The sequence below is a fragment of the Hoplias malabaricus genome, chromosome 6 (assembly GCF_029633855.1).
Source record: "Hoplias malabaricus isolate fHopMal1 chromosome 6, fHopMal1.hap1, whole genome shotgun sequence".
Classification (NCBI taxonomy): Eukaryota; Metazoa; Chordata; class Actinopteri; order Characiformes; family Erythrinidae; genus Hoplias; species Hoplias malabaricus.
In genome coordinates this window covers 23,796,845-23,820,853 of record NC_089805.1, presented here as the reverse complement: position 1 = coordinate 23,820,853, position 24,009 = coordinate 23,796,845, and the positions used below count along the sequence as shown (strand labels likewise).

At 40.5% G+C, this 24,009-nt stretch overlaps 1 protein-coding gene across 2 annotated transcripts in view; it reads left to right on the top strand.

Annotated features, from left to right (window-relative positions):
• cpne4b (copine IVb) overlaps positions 1–24,009 on the top strand; it is a 70,975-nt gene that overhangs the window by 12,372 nt on the left and 34,594 nt on the right. For both annotated transcript variants that reach the window (XM_066673777.1, XM_066673778.1), the window contains exons 3-7: positions 3,666–3,845; positions 6,052–6,123; positions 6,232–6,306; positions 6,844–6,927; positions 7,015–7,104. In XM_066673777.1, the coding sequence (XP_066529874.1) occupies positions 3,666–3,845; positions 6,052–6,123; positions 6,232–6,306; positions 6,844–6,927; positions 7,015–7,104 (501 nt within the window). The remainder of the gene's footprint in view (positions 1–3,665; positions 3,846–6,051; positions 6,124–6,231; positions 6,307–6,843; positions 6,928–7,014; positions 7,105–24,009) is intronic.

Sequence of the window (24,009 nt, the reverse complement as noted above, 5' to 3'; positions counted from 1 at the left end):
ACATAAGCTGAAAGCGAAGGCTTGGAATGGTTGCACAGCTGAAGATTTATAGCATGTAACGAAGAAGTCGTGAAAAAATTCTGCTTTCAGAAATGGATCAACTGATAACTTCATCCCCATATTAATAGCATGCATTCATTCATTATCTTTCTTTCTTTCTTTCTTTCTTTCTTTCTTTCTTTCATTGACCTTCTGTAACTGCTTCATCCTGAATAGGGTCACAGTGGGTCTGAATCCTACCCAATATAATAGGACACGAGACATTACCACACCCTGGACAGGGCACCAGTCTGTCACAGGGCATTGACACAGCCACCTACCCACTCACATCTGTAGACAATTTCACACTTCAATTCACCCACCACCATGTGTTTCTGGATTGTGAGAGGTAGCCAGAACATGCTCAAATGTTCCTAAGGAATATTAAGTGTTGTTAAAATAAAAGGTGATGTAACACAGTGGTAAACATGCAGTGGTTCCAACATTTCTGGAATGTGTTGTAGGCATCAAATTTGCAATGAAGTAAAAGTGCAAAGTATAAAAACAGACAAATATTCTCAACTTTGGTTTATATCAATATATAAATATATATTTATATATATTTTTTGTGTCATTTGCTGTTATTATGTGTCAGTCATATTTTGCTATAGACTCTATATTGTAAAAACAATTCCTACTGAAACACCAAGCTGCAGCGCAAATGCCTGTGGCCTCAAACTTTGTGTGTGGATATTGGAGCAAGCAGCCAATCTGTGTGTGTGTGTGTGTGTGTGTCTGCTGAGTCCAGATTACTGCACTGAGGCTGAACTCTTTTGTGGAATGAAACCAGCATACAGGCAGCTTTCTCAGATTGTAGAAAAGCTTTTTATTTCACTGGAGCTATCGTGTGCCTTTCTGATAAAACTAAAACCCTTGAGTTGCATATGGGCTAAATAGGGACTCCCAGGGATTAAGAGGCAGAAAGGACTCTTTCTGTGGGATATGTAGTTTTGGAGCAAATTTTTTGGTGCAGGACAAGCCTTTGTTCTGCTCTTGCATGTTTGCAGTGTGATGTGAATGAGACTTTGCTGCTCATGAAAGGCTCAGCTTTCCATTTTGCAATTCTACTTTATCTGCAATTTGATCTCTGACTTCCATTCTTGGCTCAGATGTTGGGTTTGGCAATATGAAAATACGTTATTGTCACAAAATGTTATATCAAGGCAAACTTTTCTAAGCTTCTGATATGGGTATGGGCATGATCTGGATAAATGGTGTTTCTGTATATAAGCTTTTAGATGATGCTCATAAGTCACATAGCTCTGCTTTAGTTTGGCTTTTTGTCAGGAAAATGTGAGTTAAATTCTGAAAACACAACAGCACACAGTCTTTATGCAAACGTTGGGGTCAAATGATTAGCTTTGGTTGATATACTAAGTAAAAGTAAGTGCACTGTCAGGATTCCACTGTACTCCTCCTGTCTCTGTTCTGTTTCTGGTTGTTTCTCTTGCTTTGACTGTTCCTAGTTCCCTTCTCCTCTCTGTCTCAAGTCTGTGTCCTTAGCCATAGTCCCTTCCTCTCAGGTGATTCACTCTCCTGTCCCTGTCTTAGACACACGCCTTTCCTCATGCGACATTCACAGGTGTTCCTCATTCTGTTTAGATTTATTAAGATTTATTAAGTCCTTGCCTTAGTCTTTGGTGGCTATTTGTGTTGTTTTGTATGCCTCTAGTGTCCTTTAGCTCTTCCTTGGTTAGTTACTCTTGTGTGTTGTTGTTTTATATTATCTGGTGTTCTCAATCTTTGTTGGTTTTTTTATTCTTCTTTCTGGTCCCTTGTCTGTCCCTCTGTCCTGAAATTTGGTCTTTGTTTTCCAGTCTCTTTGTGCATTTATCTCAATACTGGTGTTTATGCTCTTAGCTTCAGTTATTTTGGCATTCTTTTTTTGTTGTTTGGTTTGGTTTATTTGAGTTTTGGATTCTGTGTCCTTCTCCACTTTGTTTAAATCTGTCTAGCCTTTGTTAGCTTATGTCATGGTCCCCTTTTAGGTTCTTGAGTTTTTGGCTTGGTTATATTGTGTCTTGTTATATTTACATTTTCCTGTGTACCTTGCATCTTGTAGTTCATTACTCCTTTGTGTTTCTTAGTTTTGTATGTTTCTGTTAATTAAAGAGCATTTTGCATTTACTTTAGTCTCCAAGCTTGTCCCTGAATCCCTATAATATGCACATTGCAGATGATAGACCTCTGCACATTTTATTGCAATCTTATTGTTTGCTGAAAATTTGGAAAAACATCAACACATTTAATGCATCATTAATACATAAAATACATCAACACATTTAATGCCTAACCACAGATGGGCAATAAAGTTATAATATACAAATCCCATTTCCAAGGATGTTGAAATTGAAACAGAAAGCAGTGATGTGCAAATCATGTAAACCCAGCTTTTCTGGAAATGGGGTTTGTATGAAATATTTTTTGAATGTTAAATTCATCACTGTATAGTAGTAGCACAACTAAGTGTTAGTCCAATCTCCTATGATGCCTAAGCCTTCTGTGACAAAGACCACTCAGTTGGCCTCCGTTTCCCTGAGTAGGAAAGAAGCCCTCCATCTGTCTTCCCATCACCCAGTGCTATGCTAACTAATGCAAGCATCTATTAGCTAACATAATTGAATCAGGTTGTTAGTTGTTCTCTTCCAAATATTTTGAGTTGACAAATGGTGTACAGGCAGCAGTTTGAAAGCTCCCACTCCCACCGAGTGAGTGGAGGAGTCCTTGCTAATGGGTAGATTCAGCAATTTCCAAATTCTGTACATTGAGAGAGGGATGTGTGTATGTGTACCTACACGCTAGATGCTGACAGAGCGCCAGGAATGCATTCCAAAAATATATTTCAGTTAGGACCCTACGTTGGCACTGACGGACTGTAAACATGCCTGAATGCAGTTAATGACGCTCCATCAAGTGTAAAAAAAATTAAAACAATTTTTGCTACAATGGACTCTGACGTGGGGGGCATGTCAAACAATAGAAATGAGGATGGGCAGCACAGACAGACGACGCAGGACAATCCAAAATGGAGGAAAAGCTAATCAGTGCAGTGTACTCTTTCACAGTTCTGTATGATGTCAGATTAATAGAATATAAAGATTCACTTTGTCGTGCGGCAGCCTTGCATCATGTGTCTATGTATTCTGGTTTGTCTGGTTTTCAACAGTCCATATTTCCTTCCAGTTGTAAAATGTCTCATTTCCCACTGGATTTCAAACTATACAAACTCCTAGCCTGCTTCAGCTAAGAACACGCCTTCTAGATGGACAAGTGCTGCATGCGTGTACATCTACTGCATCATCTAGTCATATAGCACAAAGTCCTCTCACATTGCTATGATATCAGAAAGATCAGTAGTGTTGATCACAACAGTGAACACTGTGGTTTCCAGAAAAGACAAAGAGAACCTCAGAGGAAAGCAAGCAGCATATAGATATTCTAATTAAATTTTTTTACACAGCTTTGAATATTATATTTATCACACATTTACATATGTACTCCAGTATTAATGTTTGCCAGATTTCCCACTTGTAAAGAGATAAAACTGAAGGAAAATCTAATTAGCTCTTTCCGTGCTTCTTCAGATGTTTGCAGTGCATTGATTGCATGTGTCCTTCGCTTTTCAGGTTGACCGGACAGAGGTGATTCGCAGCAGTATAAGCCCTGTCTTCTCTAAAGTCTTCACAGTGGACTACTACTTTGAGGAGGTGCAGCGTCTCCGCTTTGAGCTGCATGATATAAGTAGCAACCACAATGGGCTAAAAGAGGCGGACTTCCTGGGAGCCATGGAGTGCACACTTGGACAGGTGAGTGCATATGATGAAATGACAAAACATGCAACAGAAGGCATGAAAGGGAAGAGGAGTTCATGTTAGAGCTGGAGAGTAAACAAGGAAATCAGTAATGACATGGGAGATATGTAAAGGACTAGAGAGAGCAGGAGGCTGCATGCAATTAAAGAAGAGAGCATAAAACATGAAAAAACTGTGTACGTTTCCTAAGAAGTATGTAACTACAAGTTGGGTGAAATAAGCTTGTTACAAATCCACTTCCAAAACCATTGACAGTAATATGGAGTTGGCCCTTTCTTTGCAGCTATAACAACTCAGACACTTCTGGGAAGGGACAAGATATTGGTATGAGTCTCTGGGAATCAGTGTTCTTTCAATCAAAAAGAGCATTAGTGAGTTCATGCACTGATGTTGGACAAGAAGGCCTAGCTCCCAACTGATCTCTAGTTCATTAAAAAGTTCTCTGTTTGAGACCAGGGCTGTGTGGGCCACTGAAGATCCTCCACAACAAACTTGTCAAACCATGTCTTTACGGGCCACAGTTTGTGCACAGAGGCATAGTCTTGCCACAACAAAAAGAGCATTCCATGAACTGTTACCACAACACATACAATTTGGGAGCATACAACTGTCTAAAATCTCTTGGTATGCTGTAGCATTAACCACACAGTTCAATGAATGGCCTAGTTTAAAGACCATTATGTTCCTTCCACCATACTTTACATTCTCCATATGGGTAGGTAGTGTTCTTCTGGCATCAGCCAAACCCTGATTCATTCATCAGCTAGCCATATGTTGAAGCATGATTCACCAATCCAGAGAATATTGAACATCCAGAGTCCAGTGGTGCACCCATAGAAAATCCCTAATGCCCAGTTTTTGTGTTTTTGCTTACAGAGACAGTTAGGAACTCTTAAGCATTCACTCGCTCAATTCTCTATGTTTGTGTTGTCTACTGCTTTGTGCTTGAGCAGTTTTTTTCTCCTAGATGCATACATTACACAATAATAGCACTTACAGTTGAAAAGCACATCTCTAGCAAGAGACCTAGCTAAAAGCTTTGAATGTGCTGCAACTAAATTGGAAGAAGAACTGTATTTAAAACATTTGAGTAAGTCCTATCATAATTGTAAAAAGCAAGAAATGGGCAGGTAGTAAAACATTGGCTTTCAGTGTGAGCGAATTGCCATAGAGACTGCAGTGGACATATACACTACTAAAAAGGGTAATTAAAGTTTTCTTTATGTTTGGAACTGAGGGATCTATGTAGACACATTTGGATGGTGAAATTGTTCTTCAAATAGATGTCTATGTATTAAGTTCGGTCCTTCAGAATGGTCTATATATAAACCACATTTCCAAAAACGTTACGACTTCAAAATGATGTGTAAATAATTTAAACTCTAAATTTGCAGAAATATTACAAAGACCACTTTTTAAATGTTAAAATCTGTAAACGTTTGGGAACTGAGGATACCAATTGCTCCAGATTTGGAAGTGAAATATTTTCCCATTATTTACTGTTCAACAGCTCAGGGTCTCCATTTTAGTGTTTTTCTTTTCATTCCAGTTGTTTTTACTGGATGACAGGTCTGATCTAGTTTAGTAGCCAGACTTACTAAGGAGCAATTCTGCTGTAATATATACACAGTGTAGATTGGCCTTGTCTTACTGAAATAAGCAAGGCCTTCCAGAAAAAGACATGGTCTATATGGCAGCATATTGCTCCAAACATGTATGTGTTACTGAGAGCGTTAAATTATTACACTAGCAGTGTTAATTTAACACTAATAGTGTTGATTTAACACTAGTGAATTTAATGTGTGGCTTTTGAACTGTGTGCTTATAACAAGCCAGATATTCCCTCTCCCCTTTTAGCCAAGAGGATGTGGCATCCATGATTTCCAATAAGTATTTCATTTTGACTTGTGAAACCATAGGACATGTTTTCAATTTGCCACATTCCATCTTAAAAGAGCTCTCAACCAGAGAAGGTGGCCTGAAAATCAGAGCCAGCCAATATTGGTTTTGGGCCTTGAGCCTTGCATTTAGAGACTCCTCTGGATTGTTTAATGATATAATTTACTGTAGATGATAAAATCCCCACTGTATTTAGTGATTTAAGTTCAGAAAGGTTATTCATGGAATGTTGCACTGTTTGCCCACACAGTATTTCAGAGTGGTGAACCCCTCCCTACTTTTATCTCTTTTCTCTGGACAGATTGTATCTCAGAGAAAACTGTCGAAATCCTTATTGAAACAAGGCAACACATCCGGCAAATCTTCTATAACGGTAAGAGCCAAGCAAACAAAGACACACACACACACACACACACTATTTGTAACTATCTAATAACTAACTCCTCATCCAATCTGCTGCCTCCCTTTGATGGCATCACAGGTCACTGCAGAGGAATTGTCTGGGAATCATGACTATGTGGAGCTTGCGTTCAGCGCCAAGAAGCTGGATGACAAGGTATGGCAGCTTAAGAATTTCATAACACATACAATATGCATGGAGAAGGAATGAATTCTCAGTATCAGCAGAACAAGCTAAAGTGGTCTTTCGTGTCTTTTTTGTTTTCTTAGTTTGAATTCAAGTCTTCCACCCCCTACCCACACAAACACACATACCATGTCATAGTCTAATTTTACTATTAATTAGTTTAGTTTTGCATTCAAAGTTTCACATTCATACCTTCCACAACCTGAAGCCCACAAAACTTTCTGAAAAACAACAGCTCTATGTATAAAAATATAAGGACGTTTTTGTTTATCTTCTGATTTTATAAATTATTTAGGAAAAAACTACTTGTACATAATAAATAAATTAAAACAATTATTTAGTTTTTATGATGTACTGATAATATCCAAGTTATTTTATTACTCAACTGATAGTGCCCACCTTCAGCTTCAATTCAGTTCTGATATATTTGTTTTAAGCATGGTTTTAACATTAGCATATGTAATACCTTTCATACGGTTTGTAATGTTAGATTTCTGTCATTTTCAGGATTTTTTTAGCAAGTCAGACCCATTTCTTGAGATCTTCAGAGTGAATGATGATGGCACTGCATCCCTAGTGCACAGAACTGAGGTCTGTTTAACACACACACACACACAAACACACACATACATACACAACCAACACAAGCTTATTTTTCCCCTATCCTATTGTTTACAGACTATCATGAACAACCTTAATCCTGTGTGGAAATCGTTCAAAGTTTCATTAAACACACTCTGCAGTGGAGATCAGGAGCGTGAACTAAAGGTAAGACTGCTGAACTTCTCTGTGTATTTTTGAGCTGCAGTATGCAAATAAACCTCCCATCCAATCACAATAGATTTTTTGTGTGCTGTGCGAATCTGATGACAGTTTTGATGCATGTGTTTTGACCTTTTTAGACCCTGTGAATACATAATGAGTAAAATCTTTATAGAAAAAGGTTTGCAATACTCACCAGAGCAGTCACATGTGAGCCTGAGTTTGCTAGGCCAAGTGTCAAATGTAGGCTAGAGGGGTATTATAAATCCCCAGCAGTATTCTGAAGTAGTGGAACAGCTTTGTCAGGGGTGATAGAGCTTCAACCAATACCTTTTAGATGAGTTGGAAGAACTTTTGCAGGGACTTTTTACTCAGAAGTGTAGAGGTCATTATTCTCTATTAACAGCCCTATTACATAAGTGTAGCCAAGTAGTGTAACTGATTTCAACTTTCTCATCATTTTACACTAATCTATAGGTTGGCTCCTCATTCATGACACATCTAAAATGTAATTTTAAGGCTCTATTGCTTTTTATTTGCAACCTGTAAAATTGTATTGCCATTCTGTTGGATTGCTCTTTCAATTTCTCTTTTGACAATCTGAATTAAATATTATCATTATTTTCAAAATAACATATTTTGCACTCTGTTGTTGTTGTGCATTAGTGTAAGACAGTGGCGTAGATTTGCTCTTGACATCGGTGGGGACCTATGAATCTACGACCCCCACTGCTCTGTGACAAAACAAAAAGAGAACTGACAATTGGCAGTTTGTTGTGCAGTTAATTTCCAAACCATGTTATTTATAGCTGCAGACAATTTTAGCCTTCTGATATTATGATAGACTCATTTCTTTAGCGAACTTTACTTTACGTGACTTAAACGTTTCTTTGAAAATAGTTCCTTATGTCCACCTTCTTCTTTTTTGCTGCCATCCTCGCTTTTGACACCCATATGTCACCCACAATGCACCTGAATTTTGCACAGATGCTGCTCTCAACCAAACTACAGAGCCACAACTGACAGCAGGGAAAGGCACAGCCAATCACACTGGCCATATGTGTTACGGGGAGGTTGGCCTCGAGTAGAGAACGAGATTTAACCCTTTCTTCACCTCTAGGTTAATGAGACATTGACAGATCGTTTATTTATTTATTTATTTATTTAGGAGGAGGATCAAATTATTGCTGGGGACAATTCAGTAAATGCTGGATACCGGTGGGAACACATCACCTCTGTCCATGCTAATTTTGTGCCCTTAGAATAGGATGCAATAATGATAAGTTAGTGTTACCCTAAGGGAGCTTCCCCGAGTGGTATAGGGGTTAGCTTTTGAAATATTCATTCTTTTTATTACCTGTGTTGTTTTCAGAGTAGTGCAGCGTCCACAGGCAAATTCTCATGAAAGTCCCTCTTTTGTTAAAAGGTTTTAAGGTGATTAAAAGTATGGCTCACACTAGGGATGGGCAGTATTAGGGATGGGGGGGGGGCAATGTTGGGCAGCGTGAGCCTCATATCTGTGAGCACAAAGTAGAGTGAAGGGTTTTTGCACTGTTCATTTCAGCTCAGCACAGCCAAACAGTCCACACCGACACCAATTGTGAATCATAAATATCAGATATGTTCAATATTTACAAATTAGTAGTATGGGGTGGGAACATATACAGGCACGCACATATACAGGGGTTGGACAATTAAACTGTAGGGCCTCCTTTTGCAGCCAATACAGCATCAATTCGTCTTGGGAATGACATAAACAAGTCCTGCACAGTGGTCAGAGGAATTTTAAGCCATTCTTCTTGCAGGATAGTGGCCAGGTCACTACGTGACGCTGGTGGAGGAAAACGTTTCCTGACTCGCTCCTCAAAACACCCCAAAGTGGCTCAATAATATTTAGATCTGGTGACTGTGCAGGCCATGGGAGATGTTCAACTTCACTTTCATGTTCATCAAACCAATCTTTCACCAGTCTTGCTGTGTGTATTGGTGCATTGTCATCCTGATACACGGCACCGCCTTCAGGATACAATGTTTGAACCATTGGATGCACATGGTCCTCCAGAATGGTTCGGTAGTCCTTGGCAGTGACGCGCCTATCTAGCACAAGTATTGGGCCATCACTGATCCACCCCCATACTTCACTCTGGGCATGCAACAGTCTGGATGGTGCGCTTCTTTTGGGCTTCTCCACACCGTAACTCTCCCGGATGTGGGAAAAACAGTAAAGGTGGACTCATCAGAGAACAATACATGTTTCACATTGTCCACAGCCCAAGATTTGTGCTCCTTGCACCATTGAAACCGACGTTTGGCATTGGCATGAGTGACCAAAGGTTTGGCTATAGCAGCCCGGCCGTGTATATTGACCCTGTGGAGCTCCCGACTGACAGTTCTGGTGGAAACAGGAGAGTTGAGGTGCACATTTAATTCTGCCGTGATTTGGGCAGCCGTGGTTTTATGTTTTTTGGATACAATCCGGGTTAACACCCGAACATCCCTTTCAGACAGCTTCCTCTTGCGTCCACAGTTAATCCTGTTGGATGTGTTTCGTCCTTCTTGGTGGTATGCTGACATTACCCTGGATACATCACAAAGACTTGCTGTCTTGGTCACAGATGCGCCAGCAAGACGTGCACCAACAATTTGTCCTCTTTTGAACTCTGGTATGTCACCCATAATGTTGTGTGCATTGCAATAATTTGAGCAAAACTGTGCTCTTACCCTCTGCTAATTGAACCTTCACACTCTGCTTTTACTGGTGCAATGTGGAATTAATGAAGATTGGCCACCAGGCTGCTCCAATTTAGCCATGAAACCTCCCACACTAAAATGGCAGGTGTTTCAGTTTCATTGTCCAACCCCTGTATTTTCACCGCAAGCTTGGGTTGCACTACGTAGAAAAACTCTTGGACCCTTCTTTTCAGCTATGGTTTAATGCAGATTTTTGTCTTGCATGTGGATTTTTCTGTGCAGGATGCACATTCAACCAGCTGTATTTGTTTAGACCTAAAATCACAAGAAAACCTGCAAAGTCACTGTGGTGGTACCCTAAAGGGTACATATACAGTACCTTTAATTAGGGAACATAATTGTCTTATTCTGTTTGAATTGATAAATCTATAAATAGATTTATAAACTGTGTTAATTTCATACGCCCCATTTCATTTCCAGGGCGTATTATGTTGTTTTCCACAGTTATGTAATGAAAGATTACAAATATTCACCTCTCCTTCTGGAGAAGATATTGTAATGTACTTTAGGGAACACAACTGGACTTTAACACCACTGTTTGTGCCTTTAGTGACAGAAATGTGACAGAAATGTGCCTCTACTGTACTTTTTTCTGAGAGGGTTGAGACAGTGGTCAAGGACTAAAACACTTGTGACAATGAATGAATGAATCCGTCATTTTAAACATGGGTTTGGATTTTTCAACATGTTGTAATGTGTGCCAAGTATTTATTGGATTTGGCACATCATAGAGTAATGGGCATACTGTGGCATTAATACACCCATAAAGCTGTGCGGGAGCGTGAGGAGCTCTGTTTTTAGTGTTGTAGCTGGTGGGTTATCGGGATTTGGTTAACAAGTTAATGTTGTGTTATGTTCTTACGTTTTTGGGATGTGTTCGTTTTTGGGATGTGTTCCTGGGGTCAGGCTGTTGTTTTGGGGGGATTTTATGCACTCACAGTAGGGCTGGAGGAGGAGCTAGTGAGGAAAAGAGATTCTGAGAGGGAGGAATCCTTTTTTTTTTTTTTTTTTTTTTTTTTCTTAGAGAAGGGGTAGCAGGATCTTCCCTGTAAACACTGTTGGTCCCAAGTGGTTAATAAAAGTTTATGAGCAAAACCTGACGTTTTAGGTGCTTTTCTTCACATGTGCATATATATAAATTTAAATATTGTATAGTAATTAGAAATACACCTATTAACATTTAGTGTATTTCAATATTGTGTCAAATAATAAGTATTAAATAAAAATAAATGTTAATATTGTGATAAATATCAAGATCAGTCAGTATGGAAAAATGTATCATGATAACATTTTTGGCCATATCGTCCAGCTCTGTATTATTTGAAATGTATTTATACCAATACTGAACTACAAGTGAAAAATAAACTGGTTTATGTGTCATATTTCTTCTTGTACATTGAAGAGAATAAAGTCATATTCAGAATGTAAATGTGAATGAACAAAAAAGTTTGGGAACATTTTTGTACTATAGTTTTCCATAGCAGCTGTTTTTCAAATATTATTTTGCTCACAGATTAATCTGATATTAAAAGTTATTTATGTGGACATAGTGCTGTCTATGGCTACGTTCACACACCAGAAAAATGGGCCAAATCAGATTTTTTTTTCTGCTGTTCACACAGTCTGTATAATGTGGCCTATATCTGACATCAGTCTGAACAGATCACGATTCTGAATTGACCCGCATGCGCAAAGGACGATACATCAGGCGCTGACCAGAGGAAAATGTCCGTCAGTTTCATTCAAAGCACTTTCTTTTTTAAAATGAAGGAATGGGACCGGACTGTGCAGCGCTGTATCATAAAACCTCCCTTTTCTTTGTGAGCTCTATGTTAAAGACATACTATTAATTAAAGACTGCAAACAATGTTAAAACGTGAATGGATGTTTCTTGCAATCTAAGCGCAAATTTCCTGGGTCTCTCACAAACACGTCGTCTCCAAAGAGAACAAGACAAGCGCCGACATGAGTTTAATATTTCCATGATCCATATATAGACAGCTTCATACTGGCATGAACAATATAAAACGGATATAGAACTACTAAAAAAGAAGCTTTTCTCTTGTTTGTTTTATAAAAAATCCTTTATACACATTTCCTTGTGTTTTATCTTCTCATAAATGAGAGACAGGAAAAGTTGCACACGTTTTTCATTTCCCAGTATTTTTTACAAAACGAAAATACTTTGACCAGTGTTTCCACATCCTAAACACCTCAGATTAAGACGAAAGTGCTTCGGACCGTAGTTCGGAGATCATTCTCAGCGGCCAGAGTGACAAAGTCACATAAAATCCGATCTGTCCATTCAGACAGAGTCGCATTGCCACAAATCCGATATGGCTTGTATCTCAATACCACATATAAAAGTGGCCCAAATTTGAAATAGTGCTGTGTGAACGTAGCCTAAGATGTAAACAAGAAGGGAAACAAATAATTTAGAGATATACGGTTTGATTAGCTGAATAATTTAATAATAAAAAGCATGAAAGAATAATATATATTATTGTAAGATTACATCTCAAATATTTATCTCCGTCATCAGGATGGTATCTTTCAGAAAGACGTACTAGACGAAATTCCATGGTGCCTTTAGCCTGGCTGCAGTATGACAACAGGGTCACATCAAAGCAAAATGGCTTTGGCAGATCCCCCGTGATGCCAGTCAGTTCCCGTTCCGCTGCAGGACATGAGCCGACGTGTCTTGGAGCGCGTTAATTACCTAGCATCACTATTGCGGCGGCTAGCTGACAGTTAGCTGAGAGGAACCGACACTGCGTAACAGAGGAGAAGCTGATGTTACAACACCTCCGTCCCTTCAACTGGTCAGGGCCCCACAGTTGAAACCCTCTGCCTTAGGACATTTTTTTTTTAAAACAGATAAAGAAATGTTCTAATGCCTCTGTGGAAAACATCATGCTATTATCGCCAAGGAGAAGGGGAAAAAGTGAAAGTGTATTGACCTATACATTTTGATCTAGTCGTGCTGGAGCTAGCAAGGGCAAAACCAGCCCACTAATTTGATTCTGCATGAGTCACAGCGGGCATCCTTTAAACCGAGTTTACATTGACTTTTGTGTTTCACTTTAGTGTAGGACATCTTTCATGAAGCTTTATCACACCTACATAAGCTTTTCCTGACAACTTGCATGAAGCTACACTTTTGCAATTTCAGCAGGTTCATCTTTCAAGCCAGACTGGCACTGAATTTAGGTAATACAAGAAAAAGGAAAGAGTATGTCATTTTGCATAAGGCTATATAACACCATAGCATCATGACAACGAAAACATAGATAACCATTAATAAAGATTAATATCTATTTGAATAATAACACTTTCTGTGGTGAAACTGGCTAAAGCAACCTTTATTTAAACTGGCATTTCTTGGAATAAGCTTTGTTGCTTTTGTATGTATGTCCCTTGTCATGAGAGACTTCTGTACAGTTGCAATCAGATTATTCAACCCCCATTGCTAATCAGGTTTATTAGAAAAGTTTTGAAATTTTCAGCTGTTTGCAATAAACCAATCAAGCAAGAACAATTTAAATAGTTTAACACAAGTAATTTAACAAAGGTTTTCTCCAGATTCAACACAAATTTCCATTTTTAATGACTACTGCAGTTTCTGAATTATTAAACCCAGCTGAATAGAATCCCTCATGAGAGAACACATTTGCAAATCAGGTGTTGTCTCAAGCACAAGGGCTTCATTAGTGGCTGCAATTCTGCTTGAGGTATAAACATCAGATACCTGGACTGGCTTTTTGACTGTAATTTTGATTTCATTTTAGTCGCAAGACAGCCGTCCATAAAGTAAAGAGAGGAGATCTCTGCCATACACAAACATGTAAAAGGATATAGAAAGTTAGTAAAATCTCTGAATGTTTCTAGAGATACAGTTGCAAACATAGTTCACAAGTTCAGAATTTAAGGAACAGTGGCTACACTACTTGGACATGGCACAGGAGGCCATCACTGACTGCTACAAGATTTCTCTGGAGGCAGGAGGTCACAAACACTTGAATGATTACACAAGACATACAACAAGGTTTGGAGACAGAAAGCACTGAGATTTTTGGTTGCACACTGATGCACATTCTAAACACTGAATGACAAAAATCTATAAATATCTATGGCACCCTTCATTGAGCTTAATTAAATTTTAATTGACCTGAATTTGTTGTCTGACCCGTAAAGCATAAAAAAATGTTCCCCATGACCTGTTATCGCTGCAATATAATGTGGAGGCAAAAGTAATCAGCAAAATAGCTCTAGTATGTGTGTTTTGGCTCACATATTTTTGTTTGCACACTAATGCACATCCAAGATGTACACCTCTACTCATCCAAAATCACAAGAAATGTAATCTGCAGTATACTCAAACCAAATAAATAAACCACACAAATTTTAGGAATCTGGATTTTTTTAGGCCTATGAATCAGCAGTATGTCTGGAGGAGTAAAAAAGCATGTACTGAAAAAAACACCCTGCCTACAGTGAGGCATGTTTATGTTCCAGGGCTGCTTTGCATCCTCAGGCACTGGAAACCTACAGCATGTAAAGCAAGATGGATTTAATCAAATGTCAGGAATATTAGTGAACTGGAGGTCATTGCTCATGAGGACTGGGCTAAGATTCTTAGGAATGCAGTCATTCTTTGGAATGCAGTTTGTAGCAGGTCTTGGGTTCAATTCCCGCTCCGGGTGACTGCCTGTGAGGAGTTGGTGTGTTCTCCCCATGTCCGCGTGGGTTTCTTCCTCCAGGTGCTCCAGTTCCCTCCCACAGTCCAAAAACACACGTTGATAGATGGATCGGTGACTCAAAAAGTGTGTGTGTGTTGCCCTGTGAAGGACTGGCGCCCCCTCCAGGGTGTATTCCCGCCTTGCGCCCAATGATTCCAGGTAGGCTCTGGACCCACCGCGACCCTAAATTGGATAAGCGGTTACAGATAATGAATGAATATCATAACCAAACATGTGTCCACAAAACATAAAGTTCAAGAACTCACAGTTATTACTGGTCACAGTTATTACTAGTCTAAACGTTTTTGGCCATACATTGTATGCCAGTTTACAGGTTTATTAGTTCAGCAATAAACAAGATAAACTTTAGTTCCTTGTCAAGGATATGGATGGTCCTCAATGCATATCTTGATTGAGTTTATTGGTGGAAATGGGGATGTTGAAATACTGTGTTGTACGTGTTTATTTGCTGTGAGAGGGAGGATTTTCTCTGTATTTCTCTCATTCTCTCTATGTGTATTTTCTCAGTGGTGCAGTTGCAATATATTCATTGGTATTCCATTTGCATCTCTCTCTCATTTTCTCTTTGGTCAAGAAACCAATATGAATCAGCTAAGATTTTAATAATTTTAATACTTTCTGCATACTGCAGGGTCATAAAACATTTGTCTCTCTGATATGGTCACTTAATTTAAAAGGAACAAACTTTAATAACAGTAATTTATGAAAGAGATCTCCCGTTTAGCCCAAAAGGCTAGAAGGTACCTTATTCATATTTTAAGTCTAAAAAAGAAAATAAATATGCAAAAAAAATATGAACTATTTAAAATATTAACATTTACCGCTCTCACTTTTATACTTTTGGGAACCCTTCCACACACTAGCTTGCAAATTATTTTCTGATCTGCATCTAAAATGGCTAAATGAGATATGCAGAGATATTCATTCATTGCCTGTACCGCTTATTCAGTTCAGGGTCGCAGTGGGTCCGGAGCCTACCGGAATCACTGGGCACAAGGTGGGAACACACACTGGAGGGGATGTCCATTCACACCTATGGACACTTTTCAGTTGCCAGTCCACCTGCCAACGTGTATTTTTGGCCCATGGGAGGAAACCGGAGCACCCGGAGGAAACCCATGTGGACACGGGGAGAACACATCAAACTCCTCACAGACAGTCACACAGGGGACCCCAGGAACCCTATGAACCACAGGAACCTGGAGCTGTGTGACAGCAACACTCCCTGTTGTGCCACCCATGCTGCCTGTAGAAATATAATGGTTTATTATTTCAGAGTTAAAAATTTGCACAAACCAAGGAATCATATTAAAGAAGGTAATGTGATGTTTCAGATATCAGAATCCTGATTTACGAGATGTTTTCTATAAATTCAACTTCATGAGCATCTTCAATTCTGAGCTTCAATATGTATCTCTTATTGCTGTACCCTCAGCCTATCTTAGAAAGCCCCCCTAGCCACTTTTGCTCTGGGCTTGAATGTTGGGTCTGGGCAAGATTTTTCATAAAACTGTTTGCTGACCGTGCATTAATGCATATAAAAACATTATACCAATAAAACTGAGCTTTATTAAATTTTAATTGGTCTGAACTGGTTGAATTGGTTAAAGCATAAAAAATATGGCTCCCATGACCTGGTATCGCTGCAATATAATGTGGAGGCAAAAAATAATCAGCAAAATAGCCCTAGTATGTGTGTTGGCTCACCTAACATCTTGCTTTATTTTACTCTAGGAAGAGCTGACTTACACAAAGAACAGTGCTAACTCATCTATTTTTTAAAGTCAGCAGCCACTTAATACTAATTAACAGCATCCATTCAATCTCTGGGAAGAAGCAAATAACGATTTCTTTCATAGTAAGCTTTTGGCAGGAGAAAGGTGGATTTTCACAGTAAAAAGAGAGGAAGACCAAAAAGGGGGTTGTCACCTATTGACTTGTTGACTCCGGCTGTTTAAGTGAATTTGTCTCTGGTGATAGTGCAGCTATAAGGTGCGACTGTCAGGCAAGATATGCAAAGTTATTTTAAGCGACTCTGTCATGAATAAAGATGAGTGTGTCCCTTTAATATTCATGGGCTTCTTACACTGAGTGTTGTGAAGGCTGAGAGGTCGCTCCAGCGATGACACTGATTTCAGACCAGCATGTGATGTCATTCTATAATATGAAGAAGCATTGCATCTACATGTTAATTAAAGCATTGGGAGATGCAGCAGATTTGATTTGTGTGGACAGAATGTTATCAAATGTAAGGTAAAATCCCAGTCTCTTTTAACTCTCAAAGAGGCCCAGTCTGTTTAATTTTTTTTAATTCTCACTGTGTTTATCAGGCTGAAAGTGAATTAGGGTACAGAAATCACATATAGCTTACATACCTCTATGTTGCTATTGACCATATCACAGCTTTCAATACAGTTGATCATAGTATCTGGATGAAAAGGCTTAACCTCTACTTAAGGGACTACTTTGAATTGTTTGTTGGTTCAGTAGTGTCTATTGGAGATAATATCTATTGCTACTCATTCCTGTGGGATGCCTCAGGGTACCATTCCTACCCCTGTGTTATTTTTTTCTTTTCTGCAATATTTTTTTCCCTTAATCCAGAGATTCAAAATTCCTTTGTTCTATTATGGAAACTGCCCCCCCCAGTTTATTCATGTTCATGTTTTCCATGTCATTATAATAAATGCAATACATTGAGATAATTTTCCAGCTGCACCTAGGTTAACACTCATTAAAGGATATAAATGGAAATTTCTTAACTAATTTAAGTCTTTTTTATTACTGATCACAGCTAATCACAGCTTTTAGTACTATTTCATACGGTAGTTTGTTTTATGACAGCTTTCATTGCTGTTGTTAGTATCCCTATATATATCCCTATATATATAGTATTGCCTAGTATCATGATAAACAGACTCAGTCAGTGGATGAGTACATCAGGAAATACTCTGAATACATTTTTGTCCAACAGAAAATTGTAAGTCTCTATTGGTGATAAGACCTGCTGTTGCTAATTCCTGGGGGGTGCCCCAGGGCTCCATTCCTGGCTCTCTCTTATTTTGTAATTTTGTTTTTTATGCTTCCTTAATGTTTTTTTAAATAAGAATATATTCCTTTTCATTGTATGCAGATGGCATTTATTCATGTTTTTGACATTAGTTCATGTTAACTGTCATGTTTATTGAAGGCTACATAATAATTCTGCAGCTGCAATCATTTTAATAGAATATTACACACAATATAACAGACATATATTTAGATATTGCCTGGTTTGCTTTTTTTTTGAGTGTGTGATTTGTCTAAAAGTCTTTTTGTCTGTTGGTGATCAGATGTAATGGTGCTTACTTTTGCAGGGTACCCCAGGGGTCCAATCTTTCATTACTTTTATTTTTTGCTTTTTAATGTGTCCCCTGTGTTTTTCTTTCATCTCTTTATTTTATCTTCTTTTATGCAAATGTCTCTCTTTTTTTTTTGCAGTTAGTTCAAGTTCATGAAAATAGTCATGTTTATTAAATACAATGCAGATTGCATTTGCAGCTGTGCTCACATTCAAATAAGGTCCATATTTGGATCTGTTTTATTTTCACTTTGGATGTTTCTCTTGGGATTTTTAAATCAGCTTTGCCTTTCTTTTCATTCAGTCATTCTTTCTCTTTTTATTTCTTTTCATTTTATGCAGATGACACTCTGCATAACTCTCAAGTCACTACAGTTACCATACTTGAGCAATGCCTGTTAAGAAAAATTCTTAAAATACCTGATCTTTGCCTTTAGGACACAGGTCGTTATACATGCTTTTGTGTGTTGTAATGCATTGTTTACCTGCTTTAGTCAAGGCAGTGTTGGTGCTGAACTTCTTACAATGGCTTTGCTTGATAGTAACACATAGTTAATGTTAGCTATGTGCTAAGGCTAACTTCCTTCTTTTCGCTACCACTGTGGTTTGCTTATTGTCTGATTAATGTATTTTTGAGTACAATGTGTAACCTGTTTATGAAAGTGTTAAGAAAGATATAAATATTTGTTATTTCTTGTTAACTTTGCAGCTAATGTCAGCTGAGTGAAGAATCCAGTTTGTGTTCGTATAGTATTTGTATGGATATATATGTTAAAAGGGGATGTTGTAATTAATTTTTAGATATAAAGCTCCTTATGGAACTGGCTAACACATTCAGTCACATAAACTCATATGGCACTTTTCCACTGCACAGAAGCTATATGAATACACTGGATTCGACTCGGCTGTTTTTACTTTTCCACTGGCCAAATCTAGTACCTGGAGCCGGGTATTTTGTTATCCCTGCTGGCTTACCGTTTCAACCAAACCAAGTAGGTACTATATCATAACGTGTAAACCCTGCAGAGAGCTGATTGGCCAAAGAGATCTGCCAGTCAACATAAAATGCAGAGCTCCAGCACAAAGTAGCCACTTGTAAAATCTCTGAAGTTACAGCAGCCTTCACATTTGTTTTTATCCGACTCACAACAGCAGTTCCTAACATTACCCTGAGGCGTTCTGAAGACGTTCCAATGCTCCATAGTCTAAAAAAGAAATCAACCCACGAATACAGAACAAGTAAACAGCGCCTAACTTTACCACCGACGTTGTTGTGGTCTTCAAAGCCTGCGGTTCTCGTTAAAGATAGAGATTTGCAGCGTCCCTGGCTTCATTTTCCGGGGTAGCTGTTCAAATGGAAAAACAACCAGCTTAAAGTGAGCTGAGTCGAGTTGACTCAAGCCGATCCCATGCAGTGGAAAAGCACCACTGCTCCGGGTGACTGTCTGTGAGGAGTTTGGTGTGTTCTCCCTGTGTCTGTGTGGGTTTACTCCGGGTGCTTCGGTTTCCCCCCACAGTTCAAAAACACACGTTGGTAGGTGGATTAGAGACTCAAAAGTGTCTTTAGGTGTGAGGGAATGTGTTGCCCTTTGAAGGACTGGTGTATTCCCGCCTTGCGCCCAATGATTCCAGGATGGATAATAATGTTCATTCATTCATTCATTATCTGTAACCGCTTATCCAATTCAGGGTCGCGGTGGGTCCAGATCCTACCTGGAATCATTCAACTTTATCTACTTGTGCTCATTCATTCAAAAGAGGAGAATTGATTTTGTTCATGATATGGATGCTTTAAAATGTTTGAATTGGTCATGGGTCACTGTTAATGAGTTTGTTGTTGATATGCGTATGTGCATAAAACTGTCATTCTTTACTGAATCGTTTAATTATCAAATAATTATTGCATATGGCAGTCTGGTTTATTTACCTGTTTTTGTTTTTTGTTTGTGGTGGACACACAAGAGTGATAATGCAGCTCAAGATTAGGTGGGAAAGATGGCTTTTACTCTCACCAGTTGAAAAAGTCAACCACAGCATCTTTGTATTAATATTTTAAATGGCCTTCAAATTTTGATTACCCCCTACTAATGTCTCTGCATCAATGATTCATCAACAGCTAGGCTACAGTGTTCTGTCTTCCTACACACACACTCACACACACACACAGTAAGGCTAAAGTGTGCAATTAATTCTTAAACCAATCTTAGATTCTCCTTAAGGAGTATTGGTGCTTAAGACTTCACTCAGTTTATTTTCATATTAAGGATTTGAATGTGTGTAGGCGCACATACATTCATGTGTATGAGTGCCAACATATTGACCTTTCATTAGCTGTTACGCAAGCTTACTCAGCACACACTCTCCCTGAAGCTTGCAATGTTCATATCCTCATTAATAGAGCACATATTCATTATTTACTTCATAAAGACAGTGTTTCTCCTCCTCTGAAGGGACTCTGAATGGAGACTATGACTAGGCTTGTCCATCCATCCATCCATTATCTGTAACCGCTTATCCAATTTAGGGTCGCGGGGGGTCCAGAGCCTACCTGGAATCTGACTAGGCTTGTCTCATAACATAAATGTCTGTAGATCTTATACCATACATGGTGGTTAATGTAGGTTAGTGGGTAATACCACAGCTCTCTGTGATGGGCTCAATTCCCTGCACTGGGAGGAGCACCACACTAGATAAAGAAAAGTTCTTAGGTGTGACTCCTAACACTTTATTAGACTCTTTATGTAGTGGGTTGAAAAACTGTAAGTTACTGTGAATCAGGCTGTCTGCCAAATACTTAAATTCAGTCCTGAATCTTGGTGCCTGTGTTTGTTTGCTCTCTTTGCACATGGCTCTGTTTGTATTTGTTCGTGTCTCCGCCCTCGTCCTCATCAGTCTTGTTGGTGATCTGTCCTCCTCGTTATCTGTTCCAGGTGTGTCTTGTCTGTGTCATGTATTTAAGTCTCCTTGTGTCATTTCCTGGTTATAGGTCATTAGCATTGCATTGTTTAGTTCTTTAGTCTGTTTTTGATGTTTCTCGTTTGTTTTCCCGTGTCATGTTTTCCAAGTCTAGTCTGTCGTTTCAACTATTGTCATGGTTCCCTTTCCACCGTCATTGTAGCAAGTCTGTCTGTTTCTGTTTGGTTATAATTCGCTTTAATAAACGTCTGTGTTATTAGCACACGTCTGTGTGTGTGTCCGACATCCGTGAATCGTGACAGAATGACCGATATACAAATATGGACATAGCGAGGAACCCATGGACCAGGTGTGCTATTAAGCAGACTCCTTTTAGCACTGATCCTGGCAAGCCAGTCGGGTATGTGCTGGAGACACAACCGCCCTCCTTATCCCAATGGCGTGGGAGTCGGCGGAAGCAGCGTGCTGGAGTTTTCCCCTCGCCGGAGGACTGCCCCTTCAGGTCCAGGGAGGATTTTGGGGGGGGGGGTGTTGAGGGTTGGTGCTGTTAGCCTCGAACCTCAGGACAGAAGAGGTGAGGCTAACAGGGGTGTATTTTATGAGGATCCTTGGTCAAGGGACTTCATGAATTTCCTCATGAATGCGCCCATTGAACCTCTTGAACCCTCAACAGCTCCAGCGCCTGCCCCTCGAGCAGCATGTGCCTTACCAGCAGCACAAGCCCCTACGTCTGTGGACGTCTCCGCTCCTGTTCCTGAGATGGCGGCTTCCACGGCCGCTCCTGTCCCCGAGAAGGCAGCTTCCACAGCCGCTCCTGTCCCCGAGAAGGCAGCTTCTATGGCTGCTCCTGTCCCTGAGAAGGCGGCTTCCATGGCCGCTCCTGTCCCCGTGAAGGCGGCGAACCCAGCCGCTCCTGTCCCCATGAAGGCAGCTTCCTGAGCTGCTCCTGTTCCAGAGAAGGTGGCGTCTGCCGCTCCTGCTCCAGAGAAGGCAGCGTCCCCCGCCGCTCCTACTCCAGAGAAGGCGGCGTCCCCCGCCGCTCCTGCTCCAGAGAAGGTGGCGTCCCCCACCGCTCCTGCTCCAGAGAAGGCGGCGTCCCCCGCCGCTCTTGCTCCAGAGAAGACGGCAGCCACCGTACATGCTCCTGCAAAGGGGGCGTCCCCCAAGCCGTTTCTGTTCCCGCGAAGGCGGCATCCGCCGCTTCTGCTCCTGCGCCGTCGGTGTCTCCCACTGCTTCTGTTCCTGCGCCGTCGGTGTCTCCCGCCGCTTCTGTTCCTGCGCCGTCGGTGTTCTCCGCCACTTCTGTTCCTGCGCCGGTGGTGTCCCTCAACACTTCTGTTCCTGTGACCGTTGTATTTCCTGCCGCCTCTGTTCCAGTGCTAGCGGCCAACCAGGCCGCTTCTGCCCCTGTAACTGCTTCTGTTCCTGTGAGGACGGTGACCTCGGCCGCTTCTGCTCCAGTGACTGTGGCTTTGGCCGCTTCTGCCACAGTGACTGTGGCTTCGGCCGCTTCTGCTCCAGTGACTGTGGCTTCCGCCGCTTCTGCCCCTGTGACAGTGGCTTCGGCCGCTTCTGCCCCTGTGACTGTGGCTTCGGCCGCTTCAGTTTGTGTCCCTAAATCAGCCCAAAGGACTTCCAGGCCGATTCCCAGAACTGTGCCCAGGCTGGTCCCACGGACTTTTGCCAGTCCTGGGCACCCCCCAGTTGTCTTGGCTCCCTGTCTGTCCCTGTCCTGGTTTCTGTTTCTGTCCTAGTCCCTAGTACCTGTGTCTGCAGTGGTCTCTGTCCCAGTCCCTGTCACCGTGTTTGTGTTAGTCCCCGTAAACGTCCTGGTCCCTGTTCCCCTGCCAAGTCCTATCCAGTCCCTGTTTCAGTCTAGTGTCTTGTCACCTGTCTCTTCTCCTGTCTTGTCTCCAGTCCAGTCCCTGTTTCAACCCTCTGTCCAGTCTCCAGTCCAGTCCCTGTTTCAACCCTCTGTCCAGTGTCCAGTCCAGTCCCTGTTTCAACCCTCTGTCCAGTCTCCAGTCCAGTCCCCGTTTCAACCCCCTGTCCTGTCTGAAGTTCAGTCACCCGTCCTGTCTCAAGCCTCAGTCCTGTCACCTGTCCTGTCTCCCGTCCAGTCATCGTTCCCATCCAGTGTCCTGTCCAATGTCAAGCACCTTGTCCAGTCTCCTATATCAGGTCCTGTCATGTCCCCTGCTCCCGTGTCTGTTCCTGTCTTGTCCTGAGTCCTGTCTCCAGTTGGTTTCTTGTCTTGCTTTCCTTGCTCCTCTCCTGCGCCAGCTCCAGGGGGTTCTAGGTTTACACGCCCTGGGAGTTGCGCATTTTGGAGGGGGCATCTGTCACGTCCTGTGTTTGTTTTCCCCTGCCATGTGCTCTCTTTGCATATGGCTCTGTTTCTTTTTGTTCGTGTCTGCGCCCTCGTCCTTGTCAGTCTCATTGGTGATCCGTCCTCCTCGTTATCTGTTCCAGGTGTGTCTTGTCTGTGTCATGTATTTAAGTCTCCTTGTGTCATTTCCTGGTTATAGGTCATTAGCATTGCATTGTTTAGTTCTTTAGTCTGTTTTTGCTGTTTCTCGTTTGTTTTCCCGTGTCATGTTTTCCAAGTCTAGTCTGTCGTTTCAACTAATGTCATCGTTTCCTTTCCACCGTCATTGTAGCAAGTCTTTCTGTTTCTGTTTGGTTATAATTCGCTTTAATAAACGTCTGTGTTATTATCTTGTGCGCCCGACATCCGTGAATCGTGACACTTGGTTTGTGGCACTAGCACAGTTTGAATTTTGGAATTGATTATAAATATTTTTTATGTATTTTTGCACTTTTTCAATGCAAACCTGGTATACCAACCCTATACCCTTTAAGCACAGGGAGGGATGAGTGTCTAGAAACTTGGGAAACTGGGACATATGGTGTATGTAAGGATTATATCATTATATTTTAACCGTTTCTATTGTTTAATTTGTATGAAATCCAACCAAATTACTCTTTATAAATTCTTTGTGAGATTTAATCGGACAAAGACAATTATGAATTGTCCAGAGGCAAGCCAGAACATTAATATTTGATGCACCATTATTTGTTCTTCAACAAAAAGATCAAATTAAGCCCTGATGCGCAAAGATAGAAAATGAGAAAAGCAATATA